We start from the raw sequence: 26,058 nt of genomic DNA, 5'->3' as shown, positions 1-26,058 counted from the left end.
ATTTCATATTTGTTAAATGGTTCTCAGCCGCGATTTCAGGACATCGCTCAGTCGGACAGCTAATGAATTCGTTGTATTGATTATAATGCCCGGGAGCCCCAGCTAGGAAATATGAAGTGTCAAGTACTCATTAATTCTAGAGAGAAGTTGGCAAACATCATTGACTCATACCATTACACAAAGTCCACATATAATTGACCCCGTGGCTCATTGCTTCTCAGAGTGCTAAAGTTGAAACTTCTGGTTTTCAGCTGTGAAAAAGCTTTTTTTTGTTGTTGTTTTTCTGAGCAGGAAGGTTTTCTGATGGTCCTATAGCAGGATCTCACCCCTGTGTGAAAGGTTTTACTGGATGTTCTATTTATGCCTACTTAAAGATAAAGGGTAAAGTAAGAGTTTTGATGATGAGAAATGCCTGAAGCATTTCAAACCGTGTTTATTCATATGCACTACATCAAAGGCCTCTTTGAGTTTTTCATAATTTTACTTGGCATTTTCTTCTAACTCTACAGAACAGCGGGCTGAGAGAGGAAAAAAAAAAGAGAAAGATAGAGAAAATAATTGGGCTTAAAAGTGGATGGATATTTCCTTTTATGTTGTAATGTAAAGAGACCTTAATTGAGTGCTGAGATATCCCAAAACTCAGCCTTTATCATCACGCTGAGGATTCACAAATTATTTTTCCTTCATGAGAAAGTGCCTCTGTGTATGTTCTTCTCCTAAAAGAAGACAGTAAATGGACACAGAATAAATCTTTAAGAATCAACTTTCATTCCAAGTGCTTCAGGCTTGATGCTGTACAGTCTACGTATTCATTTCAACTGTCAGCTACTTCTTTGAATCATGTAATCATCAAAACATGTTCTTAGCACGTCTGCAATGAAACGTTTTGTCAGGGGACGTCTCGCAGGAGCATACCTCCCAACATTCACACTGCTTGGCTTAAAAATATCAATTGACTATTGTTTACTGTCTGCTACCTGCATCTGGCATTACACCCCTTTACAGTGGATCAGCAACAAACTACACCCATTTACCCCTTTACAACAGCTTTTCATTTTGAGCAAATTATTCAGGAAGATTTTACAAAACAAGCACAGACAGTAGTGTGTGCCATGAAAATACTGTGCCACTGACTTTAGACCAGGTTTTTGGTGGTCAGTGGCGCAATCACTTTCTGCTGCCTCAAGATAGCAACGCACCAACAATAACTGTCAGGCGGGGAAACAGGGAACACAAGGGAATAGGACCCAAACGCAGACTTCGATGCAGAGCAGAGTTAGTTCAGCAATTTTATTACAAAGGAAGGCTTACACGGATAGTCAGGGAGGCAGAGGACCAAATCCGGAAGGCAGTCCAAGACAGGCAAACAAATCTGACAAGGAGCAGGCAAGGTACAAAATCCAAAAATCCATGCAAGGTCAACAAGGAACAGAAGCCAAGTCCAAACTGAACAGAAGGGAAACCACGTACAAATGCAAATGACAAACTGACACTGAACAAAGGAAAAAACCCGGACTAAATACACTTAGGTAGGGGAAACAAGGAGACACAGGTGCAATTAATCAAGGCGGGGCCAACAATCTAAACTGGAGGGAAAGCAAACAAAGACAGGAAGTAAAACAACAAGACACACGAGGAGAGGAGAACACTGCAAAACAAAACAGGAGACAGGACAGAACCCCAGAACTATGACAAACAATGCTCCTGACCACACCTCATTTTAAGACCAACACACCCATGGGCGCAAGAAAATGTTTTACTTGCACAACGTAGGTGCTGGGCTTGAATATCACAACTGCGTCGGTAGGAAACGAGGAATGACACATGCGCTGCGCTGTGTGCCGCTTTGCGCCGGGTACAAGATAGGGTCCAATTATACTCACAGCACTTGCAGAGATGAAATATATTAAATAATAAAACAAGACTGTAGTATCTTTAAACCCCTTTCCTGCTTCCTTTAAAATTTTAGTTTGTTCTGATATTGAATTTGTGTATTCATTATCTTACTATTGGGTCATTTTATCTTAGCCTCCCTAACACTGATATGTATATTAATGTTGCTGTGTCTGTTTAAAGGGGCAATGCAGAATTTTATTGAAGCCACCGTCGGCCCCCGGAGTCAGAGCCCTTTTTTGGCCCTTTAATGTTTAAGGAAGTGGTTATTGCCTGAATATGTTTCATTCGCTATATGTCTATTCATACAGAATGTATTTTGTATAAAAATGTCACAGGTTAGTATGTTATGTAATGGATGAATGCTGCGCACAGGTAATCAGAATTTATTGTACTGTGAAAAAACAACCTTTCAATGGCTTTCTTTCTTTCTGCTATGTGTGTGTTTTGCAGGGGAGCTGTACATTGGCGGCGTGATAAAGAACATGTACAGCAATCTGCCCAAGCTGATTGCATCCCGGGACGGGTACCAGGGCTGTTTGGCCTCTGTGGACCTGAATGGGAGACTCCCTGACCTGATCGCAGATGCCCTCCACAGGGTGGGCCAGGTGGAACGAGGCTGCGATGGTGAGTGGGGGAAGAAGCTGTCTGTCACATTGACATACAGTAATAGTCAAAGCCATGTCAAAAGTCAAAAGTAACTGTACTCTAATTTAATTTCAATGTCATTTAGAGACGGAGATAAAAACATCTAGTATTTGATTGCTAAATCTTTCAGATACTGATAAAACATTTTGTTAGTTGTTACAGCAAAGATCTCCCAGCACAAAAGGATTTATTTTTTTATACATCACCTTGGTTCTCTGCTTTAAATAGCCACGGTACACTTTTCTGTTTTCATTTGCACCCACAAATTGGATCTGTTTCCCTCCGTGGCCTGATTTCACACGAGACTGCCACTTGCACAGAGCTTTTGGTAAAGACACACCAGTACAGTAATTTGGTGCATTTGTATGTGGCTGTTATTCCCTGATATACACCAGTAACCCCAACCAAATTCTCACAGCTCTGGGCAGTCTTTACAATCCAAGCCCCTGTCTGTAAATCCTCTCTATTGCCCCATAAAACTTGCATGAGGGAGGTATCGCTCTCCTCTAATGTTATTGTCAGTGTGGCTAATCTCAGCGACACCACACCCTCATTGGCTTTTGCCTCATCAATCTTGCATTTGTTGTGTTTTTACCTCTGCTGTGCGCAGTTCGCCACCATGTCTCAGGCTGCATGGCTCCTGTGTCAGGTAGTTAATCCTGAGTATAACAGTGGATTTTGACTAAAGCATTTTCCCTTCCCCCCCCATTCCCACCCCACACATACACACACGTCTCAATGGCGTGCTGAGTGTCGGAGGGCACAGGCTTGATTTCCCCGAGGGCCGCACTGGCCAACTCGACGTGGCACCGATCCAGCTTCTTTTTTTTCCCCCCTCGATCCCGAACGCTGCTACTTCTGCAATCCCTAACGCTGCTAGTTCTGCCAGCCAGCCTTATTACCTGCCTACAGTTATACACCACAATTACTTTGCTCCAAACACAGTTTAAAACTGCATTAAGCTATCATATTTACTCCCGCAGGCACCTGAAATGTATGCTAATACTAGTTAATGGATGTGCCAGGGAGCTGAGCAGTTGTAGTTGACTAGTTTTGGAAGAGTGGACATACATACCTAGACATACCTAGCCCTGAGGCTGTTGCAAAATCCATGTATTCCCTCGTTGATATTACAGAAATGCATCAAAAATTATCTAATTATCTAATCTACGGCAATCAAATTCAGAAAATTATTACTTGGAGAAGTCAAATGCTGACATCAAATCAGTTAAATTACAACTTTTATATTTAATAGTTTTCTAGTGTTGATTGATCTTTTCCAACAACAACAGTTCAGATCCAATCTCTGGTTTCCTAGTTACAAAAGCAATAGCAAGAGTAATTAAGATGACTTTTCCAAAATACAGTGCTGTCCTGGGTATGGATCACTGCCAAAGTCCTGACTGACTTGGTTCTGAGGTCATTGTTAGCTTGTGGACTAGGGATACAGAGTGGTGCTGGTCCAGTCTCCCTAGACCTAAGGCCAAACAAAGGGCAGAACATTGAGCTTGTGTATTGTACCTCTCAACTGACTCAGCAGATCACAACAACAAAGAACAAGACGAGGGAAAGGGAAGGAGACTGAGACAGAGAGAGTTGAAGTGCAGGTACATAAACAGTGTTGCTGACTCACTGTAGCTCAAGAGGGGAGGCACAAGGAAACAAGGCTAAAAAATGTGACAAAAACATCCATATGGCTAAAATAATACATAGTAGCATTAGTTGCTGAAAAAGAAGGAGCATGAATATTTGTAGCAGTAGAAGGCGCAGTAGCAGAGTTTAAATTACTTTCCAAGATTATAAAAACGTAAAATAATTTGAAGATTCTGTCAGAAATACATTGAAAAGACATTAAAAAATGTCAGTCTCTTTTGAACATTTACTTCATTGTGAACCGAGAGCTCTTGCCTACTGTACTCTACACTGCTAATATGTGAGCACATGTTTCAGTTGTAACCCATTTGCTAGTTGAAGACACAGGTGACAGCAGTGACGGAGTGGAGATGTGTGGTTCATTAGTTTTTACAGTGATGTTAGGCTTATTGGCTCCCTATATTGCTGCTGTGTTTGCTCCAAATGTTCAGGAAAATCCTGAACATTTGGAGCAAACACGGCAGATGGAGTTTCATTCTCCAACAAACCCAAGGCACCTAATAACGGGTTCTCAGGCAGCCATACAAAGGTAGTGGCCGTTCAATAGTTGAAGAAAGAGTGAGGAAACGATTACATGATTTGGTTGTTAATTATGACAATATGCTTAATTGGCTCCTCAAGGGAACCTTTTATTAGTGAGTAATTAATGGGGCAATAAGTGTGGTTAGGAACTTCTAAGAGAACAGGCTGATAGAAAGGAAATGACATTGAATTTTAGTGGACATTTTGGAGCAGAAAGTAAAAGCTCTCATAGGTCTGTGATTTATTTATTTTTTTATTTTCTGCGGGTTTGGGGGGTCTTTTTTAATTGGGCCATTTGTAAATGGCACAGTGAGATGTCTGTTTATCTATGTGGAAACAAATTAGTCTGGCACTGAACCATGGGTCTTTGGAAATGTTTGTGTTTAATTGAGATTTTAATGAGAATCCCCACCACCAACAACACGACAACCACCACACGTACTTATTTTTAGTACACTCCTCTTGCCTAAGACTTGATCTGCATCCTTATCTTATGTTTATCATTCAGCTTTTTCCCATCTAGTTTTGAGAACAATTATTTGAAGCTTTGTTGGGAAGAAATCTAATGATGATCTTCTTTCATTCCCATCAGTCTTATTAGCTTCTAATAAAACAGAGGCAACAAAAGCACACACTTGGTGAATATTATTTTCCATATCATGTCTGTTCACATGACAATGCCTGTTGGGTCAGTAGTATGTATAATCTGAAGTGGAAATATGAGTTTTCAAAGCAGTCGGTCACATTACCTATCTGAATAAGTGGCTGGAATTCCACTGAGAAATTACAACGATGGAGTTTGTAATTGACAATTTAAATGTCTTCAGCCATCCATGACAGCGGGAGGGAACAACAGGAGACAGCTTCACCCAACTCCCCCAAAACACACACACTCACACACACACACACACACACACACACACACACACACACACACACAGAGAGATGCAGTATACTGGAGATGCTAAACAGAAGCTGACTCCACCACCACTAATTTGCAATGCAATTGTGCCTCTAGTCTGGCAATTACACCAGGTTTCAACCTTGAATTAATGTCAGTTTTAATCTGAATACATTCAGACCTAAGCAACATTAATTAAATTCATTTTGTCGATGAGCATACTGTATTTGGTTGCAGTCATTGGGTCTTTTAACACAAGTATTTAAAATATGAGGTTTATGTATTTATTTTAGGCTTTCAAGCTAGTAAACAATGCTTTAACAAAATAGTCAAAGTTAAAGGATAGGTTCACAATTTTTCAGGTCTGTGTCAAAACAGCCAGATGACCATATAAACACTGAAACAGGTTGTGCTTGTGTAATCATTCCTCCTGTGCATAGTGGCCTTTAAAATAGCCCTTCCCAAAACACTTTCACTGTAAGTGATGGGGGACAAAATCCACAGTCATTTTGTGAAAAAAAAAATGTAATTAGAAATTTATCTGAAGCTCATGTGAAGCTTTAGCAGTCTGTGTTAGAAAAATCAAGTGAGTATCTACTTGTTTTTCCCTGGACCTGTTGAGCTGCAGTTGAAGGATTGTAACAAGATGGACTTTTGCTGTAAAAAGGCTGTAATTGTTTAAGATATCCACTTGATTTGACTGTGGACTTTGTTCCCCATCAGTTACATTGGCAGCATATTAGGAAGGAATCTTTTAATGGCCAGTATGAACAGAACCAATGATTACAGCAAGAAAAACCTATTTCAATGTACTACAAATAAGCACCTGACTATTGTTTTAAGACATACTTGAAAAATTGTGAACATAACTCACATTAAGAGAGCCTTGATATGCTGTGTCAGCTTATGGAGTTCACGGGTTAACAATCTTCCCCACCAAAGTGACTGCTGAAGCTGTTGATTCTACGTGGGATTGAGTGTACTAGTAGTAAAAAACCTTTGACTTTAAAGCGGGTGCTTGAATATATATATATTTCTAAATAGAGCTTTTAAAAGTATCCTCAGCTGTCATTGCCCAAGGAAGTGGACTGCCAGCAGAGCTACCCGAGGGTTTTGTTTCTGGGTCAGCTGAAAATGCTATAAATACTATAACGTGCTTGATTAGACACATTGAACTATGTCTTTGGTTATGCCTTCAGGACCCAGTACCACCTGTACGGAGGAATCCTGCTACCATCAGGGAGTGTGTCTCCAGCAGTGGGAGGGCTTCACCTGTGACTGCACCATGACGTCCTATGGAGGTTCATTTTGCAACGACCGTAAGTGAAATGTTTTTAGTGACTGCAGTGGTTTGAGCGTGTATGGCTGGAGTGAGTGGTGCAAGTGGAGATATTGGTAGGTGGATAGCTGGTGGTAGAACTTACAGTTATTAAGTTAACACTGCAGAGGCAGCTTTGCAATTCTGCTGTTTAAAGTGGCAATGACTGCTGTTCCTTCTGCAAAGGTCTGAGGAATTACCTTACTCAAGTTGTATAATGTAATGTCAGTCAACAAAATGTTTCCTTATTTATGGTGAGTCCAGCTTTCTCCCAGTGTACCTATTTACAGCTCTTCAGGAGTTATTTGTGTGAATCTCCAGGTTCTTAGTTGTTGGAAATTGGATGCTTGGAGCTGATAAAAGGGTTGCATTTTTACACACATAAATATCTCGTCTTCTGCAGCTTTAATAGCATCACATTAGAGCCTCACAGATCATCACTATACAATAGCAAATGCTTTTGTCCATTAACTGTAGAACTTAACATATTACTGCCAACAAGTTAAATATCATAATCAAAACATTAGTTGACAAGGCCTCACTTTAGCAGGGCCACACAGATTGCACTACACTCAACATTCACTCCTCTTCTAATGTTCTATTACGCACATGTTATTCATAGTTAACATAGCACCTTGGAGTTCACTATGAGATTGGCTCCTTGGCTCCTGAGATACTGCTAAAACATGCTGTGAGGAGAAACAGTGATTTAAGTCCCATGTACCTCCCATGTGGTCACCTGTTGGGTGGCTGGCAGCAAGGGAGTTCAGGAAGAAAGGTGCGGAGAGAGGGTGGAATAGATTTATCACAAGTGTGTTGTTTATTTTATTGTTTTTTTTAGTGTTTCTTTCCTAGGTTGACAGTATGTATTTATTGTAATATGATTGTGGCTAATGCTTTTGCTGCCGGTGTTGAAGCTGCATTGTTCATATTTGCATAGCTATTGCTTAGGTATGAACTAGCTGCATTGAAAAGACTTAATGTTTACCATAATTTTCACTGAACATTGGAAATGACCTCGTAAAAAAGAAAATATCCTGACTTCTTGTCAGGGAGCTATTACTTAAATGTACTGCAAAACATATACTATTACAAGAAATCTGACTGTGAGGTTTGATCAACTCACTACTTTCCATTATGTCAACATAAGTTGAATTTTGGTACTAGTGGAGTGATGTACTTCATGTTAAGTGTTAAGATACAACAGGTGAAACTGCACTGGGCACTTAGCAGAAATGGCCAATTGTTCTACATAAATCAAAATTGTAAGACTGCTTGTATGTAAGTATGATAGTAAAATATTTGTTAAGTTGGATATTTTTTGCAGTGTTTAAGAATTGCGTGCGTAGCAGAGCTCAGCTTGGTAACAGAGCTCACAATTAGCATTCAGTGCTCCTTACAGGCTTGATTTAAATGGGGGCAGAGGCAGCATGACAGGCTAATAGACTTGTTTGCTTATTAAGTGGTGGGTGCTGAATTAAGATGTATCACCCTCACCCTCTTTTCTATTTTTTTTTTAAACCACCTTATGTTTAATTTGTGATGGAGTTTATCTTTGATTGTTGTGTGTTGTTGCCATTGTTATGTTGGCTACCATGTTAATTAGACAAAAAAAAAAATGAGTGGGCATGACAGTATGGGGGTGATTAGCAAGGTGCTCCTTTGGCTCTTGGAAGACTCAAGCAAGTAGAGGGCAATAATAACTGCTCTGCCGGCATGACAGCCATGCCGAGATAAGCAGAGAGTTCCCTCTCTCCTTAAGAGAGGAGAGCAGATGATGGAGAGAGGAGATCGGTGCTGAATCCTACATTCGAGATGTTGCCTGTAGGGAGCGTGATCGGCTTTTCTGTGCTGGTTATCGAAGATGACAGGTAGAAATGTGTGGCACCAGGGAGCATACCAACATGTGTTCTGTGGAGAGACCTAGGAGATGTGTGTCTGTTTTGTGAGAGTGTGTAGAGTGGAGGAAAGGACCTCACCAGCAGCCTGAACAGCAGCTCTTGTTGTCTTGGGTCTCTGTAAATAATATTATAAAGAGTACGGCCTATGCAATGAGATAACCTCTGTTATGAATTTGTGCTATATGAATAAAAGTGAATTGAATTGAACAAAGATATTGTATAACTGCAGACAAAAAAAAAGAAGCATTTAAGTAGAACAACTATCAGTCTGCACTACAGGCAATCTTGTTAAGCAGTCAGTTCTAAATTATTTCAAACTGTCAGAAAATCATGATTGGCTGCAGTTTAAAGTTCACTCCCTCCTACTGTTCCTACTGTTTGTCTTCTTGAAACTTGTGCAATGTTGTCTTGGTGAGGGGTTGCCATACTACAGTATAACACATTCACAATATCTGAGAGAACAGCCAGCAAGAACAGCCAGCACCTCTAACTTACTGATGGAACATTTATGGAAAACTTATTTTACATCTTAATGTGGCCAATTTCAAAATGAGACTGCAAGGGCATACTGCTTTCAAAATCCATTCAAAATGTAAGTGCAAATTTGATTTAACTAAAGAACTGTTAAACAGCTGGAAAAATAAATATTTACCACAGTCCAATTAATGTGTACATACAGTGGATTTTTTCCAAATGTGTTATACAACAGCATGTCAGCCTCGTTCACAGTATGCATGCATTGCTTCAGCTGTTTTCTATTGCAGCGTGTTCTTTCATTCCTCACAGCAGCTGCACATCCTCAGACCTGCCTTTCTGTCTTCGTTTCTGCCAGCTTGGAACGTTGAAAAGCATATTTCAGCTCTTGACCCTGCGAGCCTTCCCCCCGTATTTAACCTTTGGCTCCTTCTCTTCATCGCCGTCTCTTTCTTCTCTTTGCGTTTCCGTACTTCTTGCCATACAATCAGCCTTGTATCCTTGAGCCTTTTCTGGGCTTGTACAATCACTGAATCAACGTTTCTCTGACCATGCCAACCTTTGGGGAAATTTCACTTCAGCCTGCTCTGAAAACCAAGGTAGGATTTATTACAGTGGGTAGCATTTTTAATTTCTGAATGAAATTGATTCTCCAAGTCTGGAGATCTTGCATTTTTTTGTGCAATGGACACGGAGGACATACAGTGTTAACTCATAGCCCTATCAACGGGGTTATGCTCTCTTTTTACTCCAGAGTAAAATAACTTTCCCCTTTTCCCCGCCATGTGCTCTTGATTTGTCTTCTACATATATGGAATGGATAGCTTTGAAAGGGTTTAATTGTAATTTTCTTTCTGTAGCCAAAGAAAATAATAATAGCTTGTATCCTACTTTCCTGTGCCTGTATGCGTAATGAGAATGAGACCGGGATAAACAGGTGTATGGGTTGCATCTCTTTGTAGCTTTATAAAGGGTACGGATTCATGTCATCAAAAGATGGGACAGAAATAGGTCTAGTAAAATGCATCACAAAGACCCGGCCTGCCATGTGATCACACTCTTTTTCTCTCACTCAGCAGCCATACTGTGATAAATACAGTGCACACACTCAGACACACCTTCTATGTAACCTGCCAGGCACACACTACTTGCCCACATGTAGTGTTTATGCGCCTTCTCACACACATGCATGTACTTCCATTTTCATTTGGAAAAAAAAGATACGAAAACTATTTTAATTTTACCTTCAAAGGAGAAGAACTTGAATGAAGTGATTGCCACTGCTTTTCATTGGGGAATGGGAAATTAGCATAATTATTTTCCCAACATTGCTCACACTGCTGTTTGTGGATGAGTGGCACAGAGGGGGCCTTAGGTGTATAGTATAGGTGTATATGTGGCCATGTGTGTATGTGTGTGTGTGTGGGTGTGTGTGTGTGTGTGTGTGTGGACTACTCTGCTCTATTAAAACAGCAATATGCCTGCTAAAGAAATACTGAAACATTTGAAACAGACTGGTCAAAACTCTCACAGTCACACACCTACAGTTACATACAGCCATTATGACACAGTCTAATTCCTCGTTTTAAGCCCAGAGTAAAAATTATTGACACGACAGTTATTATTTAGGAATGCAGATTCACGGTTGAATGGAGTCGATATTACACGCAGAGAGAAAAGGTTCAATTGTGCAGCATTTTTCAACCGTGATGTTTCATACCAGATAAGGTGAAGCAATTTGTCTATAATGACTTGTTATTACCTGCTGGACATCAGCCAGTCATGTTTGCTACCTGTGATATGGTGAAGAGTAACTCCCGGACATGAAAAGTACTTATTTTCTTTGCACATTTGATCGTTTAAATTTTTCAACAATATTAAAAGCAAATGTTTCAGTTATTGAATCCCAGACCTGTATAATTGAATAGGAGGATGAGTCAGTTGGCCTTAGTTTTAGTTACTTCGTTTTTGTCACATCATTTTCTAAACGCTGTTACAGAGGCTTTTCTACTCTGCCAAGAATAAAAGCTATTTGAAAAAACAAACTCACTTAATCTAATAATTTACTGGATCTGAGAATCCTTGGATTTTTGGAATGTCCCTAAGCTTATTGTTGTGTGTGTCCCTGTAAAAAGTCATGAAAATACATTTTAGTGCCCAGAGGGGAGGGCAGGGGACAAAACAAAGTGTAGCACATGGTGAAGCTGGTAGAATTATCCCGGAGTTATCAGCTCTGGTTGATTCCCAGGGATGCACTGATGTGGATTTCTTTCAGGCATTATTTCAATTCCATGTTTTTTCCATCGCTTGTCTCATCAAAAATTCAGATGTTTTTTTTTTTTTTTTTTTTTTTTTTTGCAGTATTGTTATCGTTTTATTCATTTTAAAATAGGTTTGCCTTGGGGGCGTCCAGAAGGGGTCTGATCACGATCAAGTTCTTTCTTGTAAATGATATATCGAAGCACACTGTGAAAATGCATTTTTCACAAATTATTTATATTAATCCTGCTGGCAGTGCAAGATTGCGTTTTTAAGTTGAACTGTATATTTTCTTACCTCCTAAATTCCCCGGTCCAGAGCTCCAACACAGCCCTCCCTAGATTGAAACCAATTGCCTGACTATTTTTCCCCTCATCCCCAAGTCATACTGGACTGCAGTCTCCTTTTTTACTGGCATTGCTAATTTATGAGCATCCATCTGACATGGCAGACAAGAAAAGACACCATTGAGGAAGCCCAGCAGTCTGATTGACAGAAAGTTTATATTGCAAGTGATTACCATAGCCCAGGGCTAACGCGGCTGCCCTTGACCCATGGATAAAGGGCAGCTGCATGTCGCTCACTCTTGAATACATTTGCGACAGTTCAAACTGTGGTGGGGGGGGGGGGGGGGGGTATGTTTGTATATCTGAGGTAACTCCAGCAGCAAAGCTCCCATTTTGTTGAATGGTATTGTTTGAACCTCTTCAGTGACCCCTTTTGTTGGTCAGTTTGCTCTGACAGGCTTGCCGCGTTGCGCTCAGGTGGGGGGAGGCTAATACATGAAGCACGGCCTGGAGGAAGGAGCAGGTACAGTTGAAATTGGTCTTTGGCAGTCCTCCTTTCTACACACAAAGAGTCTACTGACTGTACCTTGGCAGCCACATTTAAACACAAGTACGCTCCAACAGTATTTTGTGTCAAATGTATCCCTTTCTAAAACCTCTAAAGCCTCTTCTTTTCTGTTCCCATTAACAGTAGAAACACCTGTTGCTATAACACTGAAAAACACATCACTTTCAATTGGAACTGGAGGTTGTTGCACATACTGTACCACTATGGCCATGCACACAGATGCATTTAAGGCACAACAAATAGAAAAAAGCTGTCTTGTACCCCCATTTTACCCACACACACACACACACACAACAGAGAGCATTTGCTATTCAGCAGCAGCCTGCGGTGATTGACTGGTCTATTTGTCTCTGTGTAGCGTATAAGTGGGCCACTTGGTATTCTGCCTTATTCATCTGGAACCAACTCAGACAGAGATGCTGTGTAAGTGTGTGCAGTACGAGGGCTTTGTTTCTCTCTTGCTCTCTCATTCTCTGTTTATGTAAGTGAGAGAGCAACCAAGAGAAAACATGATGGAGAGGGACGGTGAGGGAGATGCTGGGAGGAAAGAGCTGTGTCTGTGCAATTCTTTGTTTAACTGTATGCATTCACTGGGCGTTAGCACAACACGTGCATGTATACAATGAATCCAGCTGCTGGTGCATAATGCTGTCAGGCATACTAATTGAGTGCAGAGTGCCAGTGTGTTTGCAACACTGCTGATTTCAAACTGCCTTCTCTCCCAATCCCTCTATTTTTATTTCCCTTATCATTCCACACTTTCAGAAAAAAATGAAAGCATCAACTAGTCATCAGTAACAGCTGGCCTACTACCATGCACGTTGAAGGCTACTGTACCAGTCCAGGACTTAATAGGTACAAATCTGTGCAAAATTTGACACTACTTTATTTGGAAATTTATGTTGGATCAAAAGGTACAGGTTTGGTCTCAGGAGGGCCCTTATGTGGCTGTTAAGGTTCATTTGCTTTTCAGTAGAAAATAGATCTCTATGTTTGAGTGTGCATTTCCTGTAGCTCTTTCTCTCTTGACTCCTTTATTTATGTCATGGGAGGGCCATAACAATTAATTGACTTCAACAATTCTAAAGGACTAAGTGCAGTTCACTAAGTGTTGTACTCCTTGCTTTTGCTTTTGTCTACTGTTAATGCTTGATAAGCTTGATAGCTTTCAACTGGCATTGCCCACGCCTAGCCCCTCTTGCAGTCTCTCCACACCAAACTTCAATGAAACCTGATTAGTGAAATGCATTTGCTCTCATCCTCTCCAGCGACTCCACGGGTGATCATTTGCTTGGCACATCGCTTGAAATGCAGAAAAAGTAAAAAAAATAAATAAATAAAAAAAAGAAGCAGAGAATAAAAAATCAAAGATGGCTACTGGTCTCTAGCACAAAAAAGCCTCATGAATCCAGCCTCGCTATGTGTGTAATGCACTTGGTTAAGGCTTAACATTGATTGTGAGGTTGCTTGTTGTGATGAAGGTCACACTAGCTTCAACATGGACTCAGTGCTCAACACAGCGTGAATCAGGACAGATTTAAGGGTGGGCTTTAGCCCTCTCAGATTCTGATCACCACCTGAAATCACTCAGCCCAAACTCAGGAGGAATGAGTAAGCAGAGCTGCAAACGTCCCCCCCACCCACCCCCCACCCCCCCTCGATCCAATAAGGGAAATCAACAGTTTTCACCCAAGAAGCCGTCTGGGAGAAAGACAAGCATCGTCGCGCATAAAAGCCATTTCATGGAGGGTGTCTGACTGGCTTTTTTGGCTCATATTCTCTATAACTCCGTTCTCATTTTTGTTGATTGTTGTCATTCACTCCTCCCACCTCTTCTGTGGCTCCCATCTTCTCTCTGCACTGTTTGCCAGCCGGCCCGAAAGAGCTGCTGTCCAGACCTAGCAATTAACCGCCACCTCATTAGGCCAGAAACGCAGTGTGAATCCTGAATAATTACTTGGCTTACTTTTTTTTTTTTTTTCATGCATAAACACACACACAAACACATATAAGAACCCTCTCTACTTCTCAGTTGTGGGCTGCTCCAGAAATGAGATGGAGAGAAACCAGGAAGGTTGCAGCTATCTTCCCATTTGCAGACACTGTAAGTGAAAGCATGGGCAGAGAAATGCAAGGATGGATGGAAAGCAATGGAAAGGAGAGAGCGCTAATGAGGAGCGAAATAGTGTTTGGGCTTTTTTTTTTTATTTGGCTTCCCCAACAAAGGAATCTTAATGTTAAAGTCCAATGTTAAGCCCGTTGGACTTTAGAAGGCACCATGTCAAGTTCTTGAAGAGGATTAGTTGAGGATGGACGGCCATATTGTGTGGCCTGTGGTGCTGAAGGTGAAAGGGTGATGGTGAAAGTAAGAGCTCGGCTCAACGTATGGGTTAGGTGGGAACAGTGCTTTTCACTGGCATTAATTGAAATTTTCAATGAATGTGCCCATTTTCAAGACCTAAAGTAGGCCTACATGTGCTGTAGATGGTAAAGCAAGGTGAAGATATCTCACCCACAATAACAGTAATAGTTAGTATTTACATTATCTGTTTAGCTTTGAGTACAGTTATTTATTTATTTACAGTTAGTTGAGTCAGTTATTTAACACACTCATATTTTTAAAACCCTCAGTGCTAAATTCCTTTAACTTCAGGTTTCACTGAACATTCTGCCTGGTAGCTTTGGCAGGTAAGCCACACATCTGCCTGTTTCTTTGGGTTAAAATACCAAAAGAAACTTTCTTTTGGTCCTGATGAGTTTTTGTTTTGCATTGAACCAGCGCTGATTTTTCACTCCTTCCTTGATTTTAATTAAAGATCGAGTGAGCTTTTAAACCACAATGTGCATTAAAGGACAATTAATGGGGCTTTGTAATTGCTTCGAGACCATGCCAGCCACTTGCAAACATTATTAAAAGCCTTTCACTGTACCCTGGAATAAGAACAAGAGAGGTGGGAGGGATATTGTGTGTGTGTGTGTGTGTGTGTGTGTGTGTGTGTGTGTGTGTGTGTACTTTGGAAAGAGAATCAAAATACAAAAAAATGGGTGAAAAACAGGGGAAAGCAATTATTTCTCACAGGCGCTCAGTTCACACATTTTATATTAGTCAATTCCTTTGTTGGCGCTTTGTAAATAGCAGATTCGCTCATCTGACTAGTGTCAATATTCTGGACCTGATTGAATTCAGTGGTGCAAATGCACTCGCAAATACCATACACACCTTCTGCAATCAAACTGACATAAACATGACTCGGAGAGATGTACTTTGTGTGTGACATGTATATGTGTGTGATGCGTTTTGAATGCTACCGCTGTGTTAGGATGATACAGATGGCAGTCACAGACAGGCTCTAAAAGGCTTTCCGCCATCTAATTTTTTAGCCATTTCAAGTAATTTTCTGACTTGTTCAGACTCGCAGTCAAATGGGATGGATCTGTTAATATATTAAAAGAGGTTTACTTTTTTTTCCCCTCATACCATTCATTGTCCTCCATTTTTTTTTACACCAAGAATTTTCCACATTGTGGTAAACGTCCATGTTACGGTTATAAGAACAAGAGTGATCCCATCTACAGTTGCTCCAAAAACTTGTCAAACAGCCATGCAAAACATGTCAGGGAGTACAAGTCAGAAACATCCTGGATATGTAATGAATAATAACCAATTTTTCATATTTAAGTAAGATAGGTGCAACGTGTGTTGGATTGTACATTAGGGATGACATTTCTCACATTTCTCACAGGAAGCGTTTGACCATGCCCTATTTTTGTTGCCACAATACACAGTACAGAACAGAACAGTACAGTGCGAGACTGGAGAAGAGGATCATCTTATCATCTTTACTAGCATGAATGACAGCTGCAATACAGCAGAAGCAGAGTTTATCATTGGTAGTGCTGACCACCTGAAATAATAGCCGATGCCTTAGGGATGACTGCACTCCCAGAATACATTAAATATTGGATAGTACTGTCCACACATAGGACTTGGTGGGAGGAAATACTGCTATGTCAGACAGTCAAATTCCCTCATATTGTCTCTCTCTCTCCCTCTCTTGTGCTTGATTGCTCTCGTCCGGACACACACTTACGCAAACACACACATACACAAGCCTGCAAACACAAACGAAATGCTGCTGAGAATGTCAATGTTTCCTTAGGGCATCGGCATGGAGAGAGACCTTTACTCGAGTTGACATGGTAGATCATCAGGACTGACACATACACACACACACACACACACATGCACGCACACACGCACGCACACAAACACACATCTTCCTTGTATTTATCCCTGTGGGGGTTGAGCTGTCGATAAGTTGAGCTGACAGTCTCCTCTTCACCTTGTCTTCCATCTCCATCCTGTCCTCTTCTTCAACTCCTCTACCTCCCTCCCTCTATTCCCTGTACAGCTCCCATTACTCTCTTTTCCACTGCTGCTCCCTGTAGGCTGAGGGACTCCCATGTTACTGGTAACGGGGCTTAAGCATTTAAAGCATGAGAAATCTAAACGTTAGGACTGTGATGTTAAATTAATTGTGGTCTTTTAAGTCTATTCAAACCAGACTTTCAATAAGTCTTCATTCGGGGTAAAATTTCAACAAAGCTTATGGATTATATACTTTTATTTAATTGAGGCAACAGGTATGCAGCAACCTTCCTTTTCATAAAAAAAAAAAAAAAAACTCAGATTTTGGCCATATTTGACATAACTGGAAGAGTTTGTCTCACACTGCTGATATTGTTTGTTCTAATGTTTCTCACGTCAACGATCACGTTTCTTCTTTCTATAGACGATCTTATGGTCATCAAAAAACGTTTTTTCTTTTCAAGAAAAACATTGTCAATCAGCCTTTCACTCTTTCCCCCATTTGTAAATTCTGTAAATATTAGCTTCGTTTGTGATAAAAGAACAGCAACATCTTCTTGTGTTATGCTATAAAGCAAAAGCCTGAGGCTTGGGAGAAAGTGTAGAGAGGTGGTAGAGTCTGTCTTTTGGGTCTATGGTACTTTCATCTCCAAATGAATGTAGCAACGATAACGCATGCTAAGATGCTAAACGTAGCGCCATAACAAAAGTCTGATTAGATCACAGATATGGATAAAAGACTAGATCATTTCTAGCTGGATAACAATGTTGTACACAGACGCTTTATTTTACATGCTTCATTATACGCATTGGAAATCACCAATTATACATCAGAAGGAAAGAATAATCTGTTCAACTTTTATGTGGATTTTGGAGACAAAGAAATCCAAACGCACCCAAAGTGCTGATCAATTTGGGCAAAATAATATGGATTTAAGTTTTTGTTTGAATATGTAATCAACAGGCACTGCATGTCCATGAACTCTTACGCTGTCCTTAAGCAAGAATCCTCTATTTGCACTTTCTCTGGAAAAAAACAATCGATTGTGTTAGCTAGAAGCTTAAAATGGGGTTTGAAAACATGTACTTCATCTGAAGTCAGTATTTACTGTAACTCCTCAGACATTTTTCCTTTCACAGTACCTCTTTAAAGAAGGGAAAAGAGAAATCAATGGCATGAATGATTTCTCTAATGGAGTAGTAGCAATACTTTACGTCCTCTGGCAGTAGTGACGCGGTTGCAATCATGTTTGGGTGAAAGCACCCCTTCACAGAGAATCACATAAAAGCACGTGGACTGGATATGGTTGGAACACACAATATGATGTAATGCGTCTTAAATTGCCACACACATTTTCTGTGGAAAATCCCAAACTGTTCAGAAATTCCTCAGAATTTCTAATAAAATGTCTACTCCGTGTCAAATGTTCATTAATTCAACACTAATGAAACTGGTCCATGTTCCATGTAGCTGTTTTAAAATGTTTTGTCAAGTGGTAATAATAGATACTTTATTTATCCCCAGTGGGAAATTCTCATGTCACAGCAGCAGGACACGGATGACCACACAAGAATAGTGCAAAAAAGAAAATGTGTTTTCTTGAGTCAGTGTGTTTTTGTGAATTCAACAAGTGTATGTATTGTGTATGTGTGTGCTTATATTAATATAAATTCATAGAGCATCGTTGTAGTGCAATCTGACTCCCTCCTGAACACTGGCTGTTATATTTTGTACTCTGCTGGACTAAAACTACTCTCACACATCCTCTCCTCTGTCCCTAGACCAGTAATGGAATTCCCCAAGCGGAAACGTAGTGACCATTTTAAAGCGGGCTTGAATCAGGTGGCTAGTGAGGTGATAAATGATGCCGGCCGAAGAAGGCGATAAATCAGGAATGTCCCTCACTCCTCTTCCCTGAAGAATTTATTTACATCAAGGTACATTTCACTGCATAGATTCAAGCTGTGACATTGCCTCTTGCTTAGCCTCAAACCCCTTTTGTGAATTTTACCATCATTTTATCGTCTTGTGGTTATTACAATGTGTCCAGAGAGAGATCTTTAGTCTTTTTTAATCTACTAGTGTGACAGAGCTGCATTACAACCTACAGAAACCTTCAGTGTATGTGCTCCACTGTTCGCTTTTGATTAAGACCTTTTGACTCACGATGTTTGACTTAATGAATATATGTGGACACGGTGTATGTACTTGTGTGTCCCTGCGTGTGTTTGATGTACTGGAATGTGTTGTGTTGAGAGTCTCTCAACATCACCGCTTCATTTCAATGTCTTCGATTTCTGTACAGATAAGAGCAAACGAGAGAAAGAGAGCGTAACCATTAATAAACACTGGTTTCCTTTAGTCATGATGGCGGTCTTTCTCTACCCTTAATCAAGTGTTTCAGTTGTGTAACTTAAACATAGCTTAATAAGATAAGAAAACACAACAAACACAAATGTGTTGTTTTTGAATTCACTTATTTGTAAATCATTGTTTTTTTATATTAAGGCTTTTGAATATTCACCTGGACACTTCATCATTCATCTCTATGACCTATCTTCTCTAAAATAGCTTTTGTAAAGCCTCTTGTAGAAAAAAAAAGAGGCAAAAGCAGCGAAAAAAAAGAACCAAAAGCAGCGCTGATGTTCATTGTGTTAAAAGATACAGAGGATTCAAAATTCTATATATTTATATATATATGTATATGTGTTTGCTGTTACACACACACACACACACACACACACAGACACATAAGTCCACCCCACAGTACATCTGAGCAGGGCCAGGGATTGATTGAGGCCAGGCATATGAGCATTACAAAGAACACAAGTGTCCTTGAGCAGAGCAGAAACCACATTAATAACCCCCAGTGATGACGGCCCACTTCTCTCTGAATGCAGCCATTTTCAATAGCTGAAATGCATCTCTGTAATATTGATAATACATGCGTTTCAGCAAATTTATTTATTTAATGCTGAGGCAGTTCCAGATGGATCATCTGACCTGTCTCCATGAATCATCTTGTTGCTGAATACCCAGTTTTGCATTCTCTCTGCTTGACAGATCACTCACTACAGATGTATCTATCTTGTGTTTTCCAAGTTTTCTTGCCTAACCGTATAGAAGAAAGCCAGAACCTCTTCCCCACTCCCTTGTCTCCAACCCAGTGCTTGGCACTTCCTGTATCATTCGTGGGAAGGCTGTTCTTTGTAAAAATAAAAAAAAGAGTAGCTTAGGCTGCCCTGTCAGCTGGCATGTATCGGAGGCAACAATAAGCAGACCCAACTAAACATTCCCACTATAAGAACTTTTAAAAGCAAAAGTGGGAGGGAAATTAGCAGAAGAATGACACCACACACACACACACACACACACACACAACCAGAAGCTAAACAAAATAAAAGCAAATTTTTACCCCCACGCCTTCAAATGGTAGAAAATGTGCTTACGGCAGCAAGGCTGTTGAATAATTTATTTGGGTTGTGCTTGTTGTCCTCATTCATTCCATTCACTCAGGATTAGCCTGATAACTTCTCAATATTTTAAAATTCAGGTGAGTTGGAGACCATGCTGTTGACCAAAAAGTTGAATGTTTTTTTTTTTTTTTTTCTGTTGTGATGATTTTTAGGTACAAATACATGATGGGACATCATTTTAGGTAATTCATCACACTAATAACATTACTTTTCCATTGTACGTGGCATATTCGAGATTACATCCATACACTCTTTACAAAATCAGGAAGTTTTCACCATCTGTCATCTAAACTAATTCCTGCGACAAGAAAACAGCTTCCTGATAAAGACAAATCAGTAATGGATGGGACTTTGTTTTTACATCAACAAAAACTGCTAATATGAGCTGAGCAGTGTCATTATTTTAAATGGTTCTCTATTGTGAAGCTGGGTGATGTTTTTACAGTAAGCCATCAACATCTGTGCTTCTTCCGTTGGCTGCCACAGTTGTTGCAAACCTCTCAGCCTTTCAAATTGGTATTGGCATAAATGTTATGTTGGTAAAGGCACTCTGTTGCTGCATGTTAACCATGCGCTATATACAAAGATGCATAGGCAAAAATGTATTTTGAGCAACAATTGAATTTAAAGTTATTTAAAATTTCGTTAGATCAAGAAATGCATCTGCTCTCGCCCATCACACTGGAAAGTGATGGTTGGTATTTTCACCATCCTGCTCTTAGTAACACTTGCAGTTGCTTGGGGAGAATACAAGTTTTATTATTCTGTTCTGTGTTTTTTATGGAAAATCATAAAATACTGCTGTTACTCAATAAGAAATATCCCTCTGCTTTCCCTCAATGATTTTGTGTTTTATGGTGAGCTTGACTTTCCAATAGATGGCTTACAGACTATTGACCTATTAGCTACTTGCAACAGATGCGACATGCATGAGTAGTCTGCACACAGGCATTAAGTGTCTTTCGAACTAAAAGCCCATCAGTGTGACTCTCCCCAATGTGCAAATATGCACACAAGCTCACGTCCATACACCCCCCTTTACGCACACACACACACACACACACACATACACAGACACGTACACACAGCCTAATAAATATCGCCTCCCTATTTTGTGTCATTCCACACCCTGGAGAGAGGCCTGTATCGACAGACAGCACAACTTTGCTTGATCAATGGTTTCTTTCTCCACCTCTCTCTTTCCGTCTCTGTCTCTCACTCTCCACACGTCTTGCACATATCTCAGCCCTCTGTTCTCCCTCTGATCTTCTAGCTGAATTCTTTCTCATTTTGACAGGGGTGGACTCAGGCTGTTTGAGAAAAGAAATAAAAAGGGCACCAGCTGTATGCGGTGCACTATATGGCACTGCATTGCGTTTTCTCCACTGGAAGGGCATCCTAGAGGGAACTTCATCACGTTTTGTCCACTGGAAAGGCACCCTAGAGGGCACTGTATCGCATTTTATCTACCATTGGGGCATCCAAGAGGGCACTTTTGCAGCACCTGAGTCTACCAGTGTGTCTTGAGCACATAGCCAGAGAGCACAAAAGATCTTATGAGTCTCATTTAGTTTGATTTTTGATCATTTATCCAGTATCCCACATGTTGGAAGCTGGCAGGAAGGCAGGCGAGGGCTGTCACAGAAGTTTTCAATAGCGAGGTGCACGATGCCTCACACTTGATTTGCACAGCCAGTCACCATCAGCAGCAGTATAATGTGCTGCTGGGTAAGGGCCAAAGGGTCACATAAAACCATTTAAATCCAGCTAGATTGAATACAGCTACAGTGCTCTGTCGCTTGCACTCTTATAAATAGTGTATAAAACCTGAAGCCCTTTAGTTACACACACACACACACACATACTGGGAAATTAGATAGCTCTCCTAGCTTCATACATATTCAAAAACAATGTGTTTGTCTTATATCATGATTCATAATGCTTCCAGTATTGAAATGCCTTGATTCAGTAGAATCCATACTAGAGTTGTAAAATGTATCTCATTCGAGTGGTCATCGGAATATCAGTAAAGTTAATCTGCTTTAAAATTCCTCAACTATAAAATGGTCCTCTAGTTGTTGCCCATTTATTCAGTGAAAACAGGCTGGAATTGTATTTGCCGTGTGTGTGTTATACTGTGAATCCCCAAACTCATTGGCTTTCCATGTGCTCTGGGCTTTCCATCGACAGCCAGTGTAGTATTGATCAATTCCACAATAAATACATAATGAATCAAGGATACAACAGAGGCGGACACAAGTAAGTGGCCAATGTGACTTGTAATTAAACGGCAACGTTGGCTCAACAATTTAGTGGCCTAATTTTGAATATGAAGTACATGAAGAAGGATGAGGGAGGGAGGTGGAGAAACAAAGATGTAGAGGAAGAAGTACAGGCCTGCAGGTCCCCCCTGAGGGCTCAGCCACAGCTTTGAGTAAATATATGGCAGCAGCGCATGGCAGAGAGGAGTCTCGTGCTTTTAAGCAAGAAATCCGGTCATTTTAGGAGGTAAAACGGCAGGAATGCCATCTCCTCCCACCCTTTTTTACCTTTTGAAGTCAAAGCCCATTGGTAATTCGGTTTAAAATCTGTTAGCTGTGTGATTCGCAAGTTAGACTGCATTTGAATTAGCTTAGAATAAAGATCCGCAGGCTAAAAACAGACTTATAACTCTGCCTGTGTGTGTTTTTTGGAGATAATTTCTAATGCAGTGTAGTGGATGAAAGAAAAGGATGCAAAAGGTAAAAGAGGAAAAGATTACACATAAAGGTAAATAAAACTGACTGTGTATAGTTTCAGTATCTTACACCCCACCCACACTATTATCATCATTAGTGGCATTTGGGGCAAGGACCAAAAAAGAAGAAGAACAACAACAACAAAAAATACAAATCCTACAAAACTTTTGATGCCTGGCCTAGCTGCAGTGATAAAATATTGAATCAGTTTTCAACTCACAGTGCAGTCACCACTCTTCAGATATTCTGCTTCAAGATAAAAGGCTGACCCCCGTATTGCTGCTATACTCCACCTCCCCCCTTCCAACCCGTTCTCATTCTTAGGTCATGAAATACCAACGTTTTGCCCTTTGACGTCTCATACAGACGCACAAGGTACCCTTTAGCGTCTGTATGAGACACACCAAACTTTCAGTTAACTCCAATGTAAACCATCCGTGGCAAAATTAGACGCTCAGAGAAACAGCTCCGGCCAGCCATTCACTCCAATATTAACCTGACTGCGGCACTATAAGACGCTGTGAGCATCAGTCCCATTGGAGAACCAAGGACCCGCCGCCCGGAAGTATTTTCCTCACTGTTAATTCCCATGTTAAGGTTTTCTTTCAATGATCTCCTCAGCATTTCTCAACGTCCTTGATAATTCAACAATATGATAGGTTAATGTTATGTAATCAGTAATGATTTCTCCTTCAGTTCTGAGAAATAAAGTTTTTTGTCCTATTCTATTCTATTGGTCTGCATCCACGTCACATGACTGCCAAGTTTCTTTTGTGAAAACCAAGATGGTGGACATTTCTTTTATTCTCAGTGGAAAATGCAGTATTTTTAAAATAGTTTCTGCATTAAAATGTGCTTTCTAGCAAGAAATGTGCATTTTAATTTCATAATCTTTGTTCAGTGAATGTATATGGTCCTTTTGTTAGTCATTACAAAGATTCTCTCAGATCTCAGATCGTTGTTATGGTGGTTGCTATGGACGCTGCTACGCGTAGCGTACGTAGGGAATTGTGGGTGGACTTGGCATGTTCGACTCCTGTTTTGGGCTGTCTGCCATCAGTGGGCTTCATTCCATTTCAAATTGCTGCCAGTCGGCCGTAACCTGAATCCAAACGCCACAATCTCTCACGAAGGTGTTGTAAACCATGTGAAAATGTGAAGTTGCTCATTTAATTTTATATTTCCAAGAATATGTGGCTGAGGATATTTAATCATGAAATCACCTTTCTTAAAAAGGGGATATCAAACTGGAATTTACCTTTCACATTCCTCGATTTATCCCTGCACTTGTCACGTTCATATATATCATCAAACTGGACTTCATATTGTCTCTCTCAATCTCAAAACCAAGAATCAAAAAGATACAAAAAATCTCCAGGGTTGTGTAAATAGTAGCCTATGCATGCCTCAGTATTTGATGACCTGTGAATGAAAACGGGTTGGTCTTTTCAGCCATAACCCAAGAACTTCCTCCAGGCCTTCCTCCAAGCCTGTAGTACTATAATGCCCTAGATTTTCAGCAAAGTGCTTTCTGAAACTACGCCTGTGATGGCTTGTGTCCATTAAATGAGAAAATTTTAACTTTCGGAGTAGATGTGAACCAGATACATCTCGACCTGGAGAGTAAGATATGTCAGCATGAAGATTCTTTACGGCTCCTGCTTTGAGATGCTGACCTTGGAACCTTGACCTTGGTGCATGTTTGAAGGCTTATAATCCAGCAACAAAGAGGCTACAGACATGGGACCAACTGTTATAGAGAGCTTTTGACTTCAGCTATCGTGTGAGCATAGTCAGCAACTGGGACTGCCATCAAATAAGATAAGATCAATTTCATTGATCCCACACCGGGGGAATTTGCTTGTTACAGCAGACATAACACATACAGGAAAAAGGTGGATAGAAAAATATATAGCTATAAACACTATATACACTGTCATTTATACAGATATATGTGATTGCTAATTGCACAGAAATTGTAATATACACATGGTGTGAAGCATTGTAATACTACATGCCCGCCATGCAGCTTGATACAAATCAGCACCACAGTTGTAGTTCTTCAAAGTAGTGTATATAGGATCATAAAAATATATATCTACTAAATATATCAAATATCTACTATAGCTAGTAATTAGACTTCAGCTAGATGATCTATGTTAAGAAAAAGTAAAGATCTTGGTTTATTTCAGATATTTAGCGAGTATTCTAGAAATAGGGTTTTGGGTTGGAAGTTCTTCCGGTTTGAAAAGTGGTCACTCGAGAGACATTGGTGACATGCTAATGCCAGGTGGGAATTGTAGTCCTTCAGGGATGTGGACACAGTCTGGATATTTCCAGATACATAATGGGTGAGAAACGTACTGTAAAGGTAGAGCCTCTGCATTTGAGAGAGAAGACAAAAGAGGCTCTTTTCCTCTCTTCCTGCAAATATAACAAGTATGTATGTGAACGAGTTGCCATATTCCACCACTGGCACCAGCATTCTCAATCCTCCTTATGTCTACCTCTCTCTTTTCGTCTGTCTGACTCTCAGTCTCTCTGACTATCCCTCTCTCTCTACCCTCCTCCTCTCATATGGCAGTGATTCATCACAGCAGTGAAACTGTGAACACAAGGGAAACAAGCCAGTGAGTAGCGTATGGTAACTACAGCTGGCACTTGCTGTATTTAAAAAAGCAGACAAAAGAGGGGAGGTAGAGGGTGGTGGGAAACAGGGTTATTTAATTTTCTAGTATTTTTAAGTTCATGGGACTTGTTGAGTCAGACGGGAAGGAAAGGTCCTTCCTAGGTTGATGCCTGGCTTGTGTTGTACCTGTCTGCATGGTCAGATGTAAAGGCCGATCAATACTGTTTTTTTAGGCCAATGCCAATGGTGATATTTGAGATTTTTATTTTTTTTAAATCGCATAACAATGTTTTCAAATAATTGAAGGAAGGAAAAAAATAGTTAACTACTTTAAAATTAAATTAAATAATACATCAAGTAGATAAAAAAAGGGATGAGGAGTATAATTTTTTCTATATTTTTTTAAATACTTTTTTTTTTA

The 26,058-nt window shown here is 40.2% G+C and overlaps 1 protein-coding gene across 7 annotated transcripts in view; it reads left to right on the top strand.

Annotated features, from left to right (window-relative positions):
• nrxn2b (neurexin 2b) overlaps window positions 1-26,058 on the top strand; it is a 736,473-nt gene that overhangs the window by 381,358 nt on the left and 329,057 nt on the right. For all 7 annotated transcript variants that reach the window (XM_044183093.1, XM_044183092.1, XM_044183090.1 and 4 more), the window contains 2 exons: window positions 2,347-2,520; window positions 6,817-6,936. In XM_044183093.1, the coding sequence (XP_044039028.1) occupies window positions 2,347-2,520; window positions 6,817-6,936 (294 nt within the window). The remainder of the gene's footprint in view (window positions 1-2,346; window positions 2,521-6,816; window positions 6,937-26,058) is intronic.

This window comes from Siniperca chuatsi, linkage group LG22, assembly GCF_020085105.1.
Source record: "Siniperca chuatsi isolate FFG_IHB_CAS linkage group LG22, ASM2008510v1, whole genome shotgun sequence".
In the NCBI taxonomy this organism is placed as follows: domain Eukaryota; kingdom Metazoa; phylum Chordata; class Actinopteri; order Centrarchiformes; family Sinipercidae; genus Siniperca; species Siniperca chuatsi.
The sequence above is the reverse complement of the archived record's forward strand: the minus strand, read 5'-3'. Positions and strand labels throughout refer to the sequence as shown.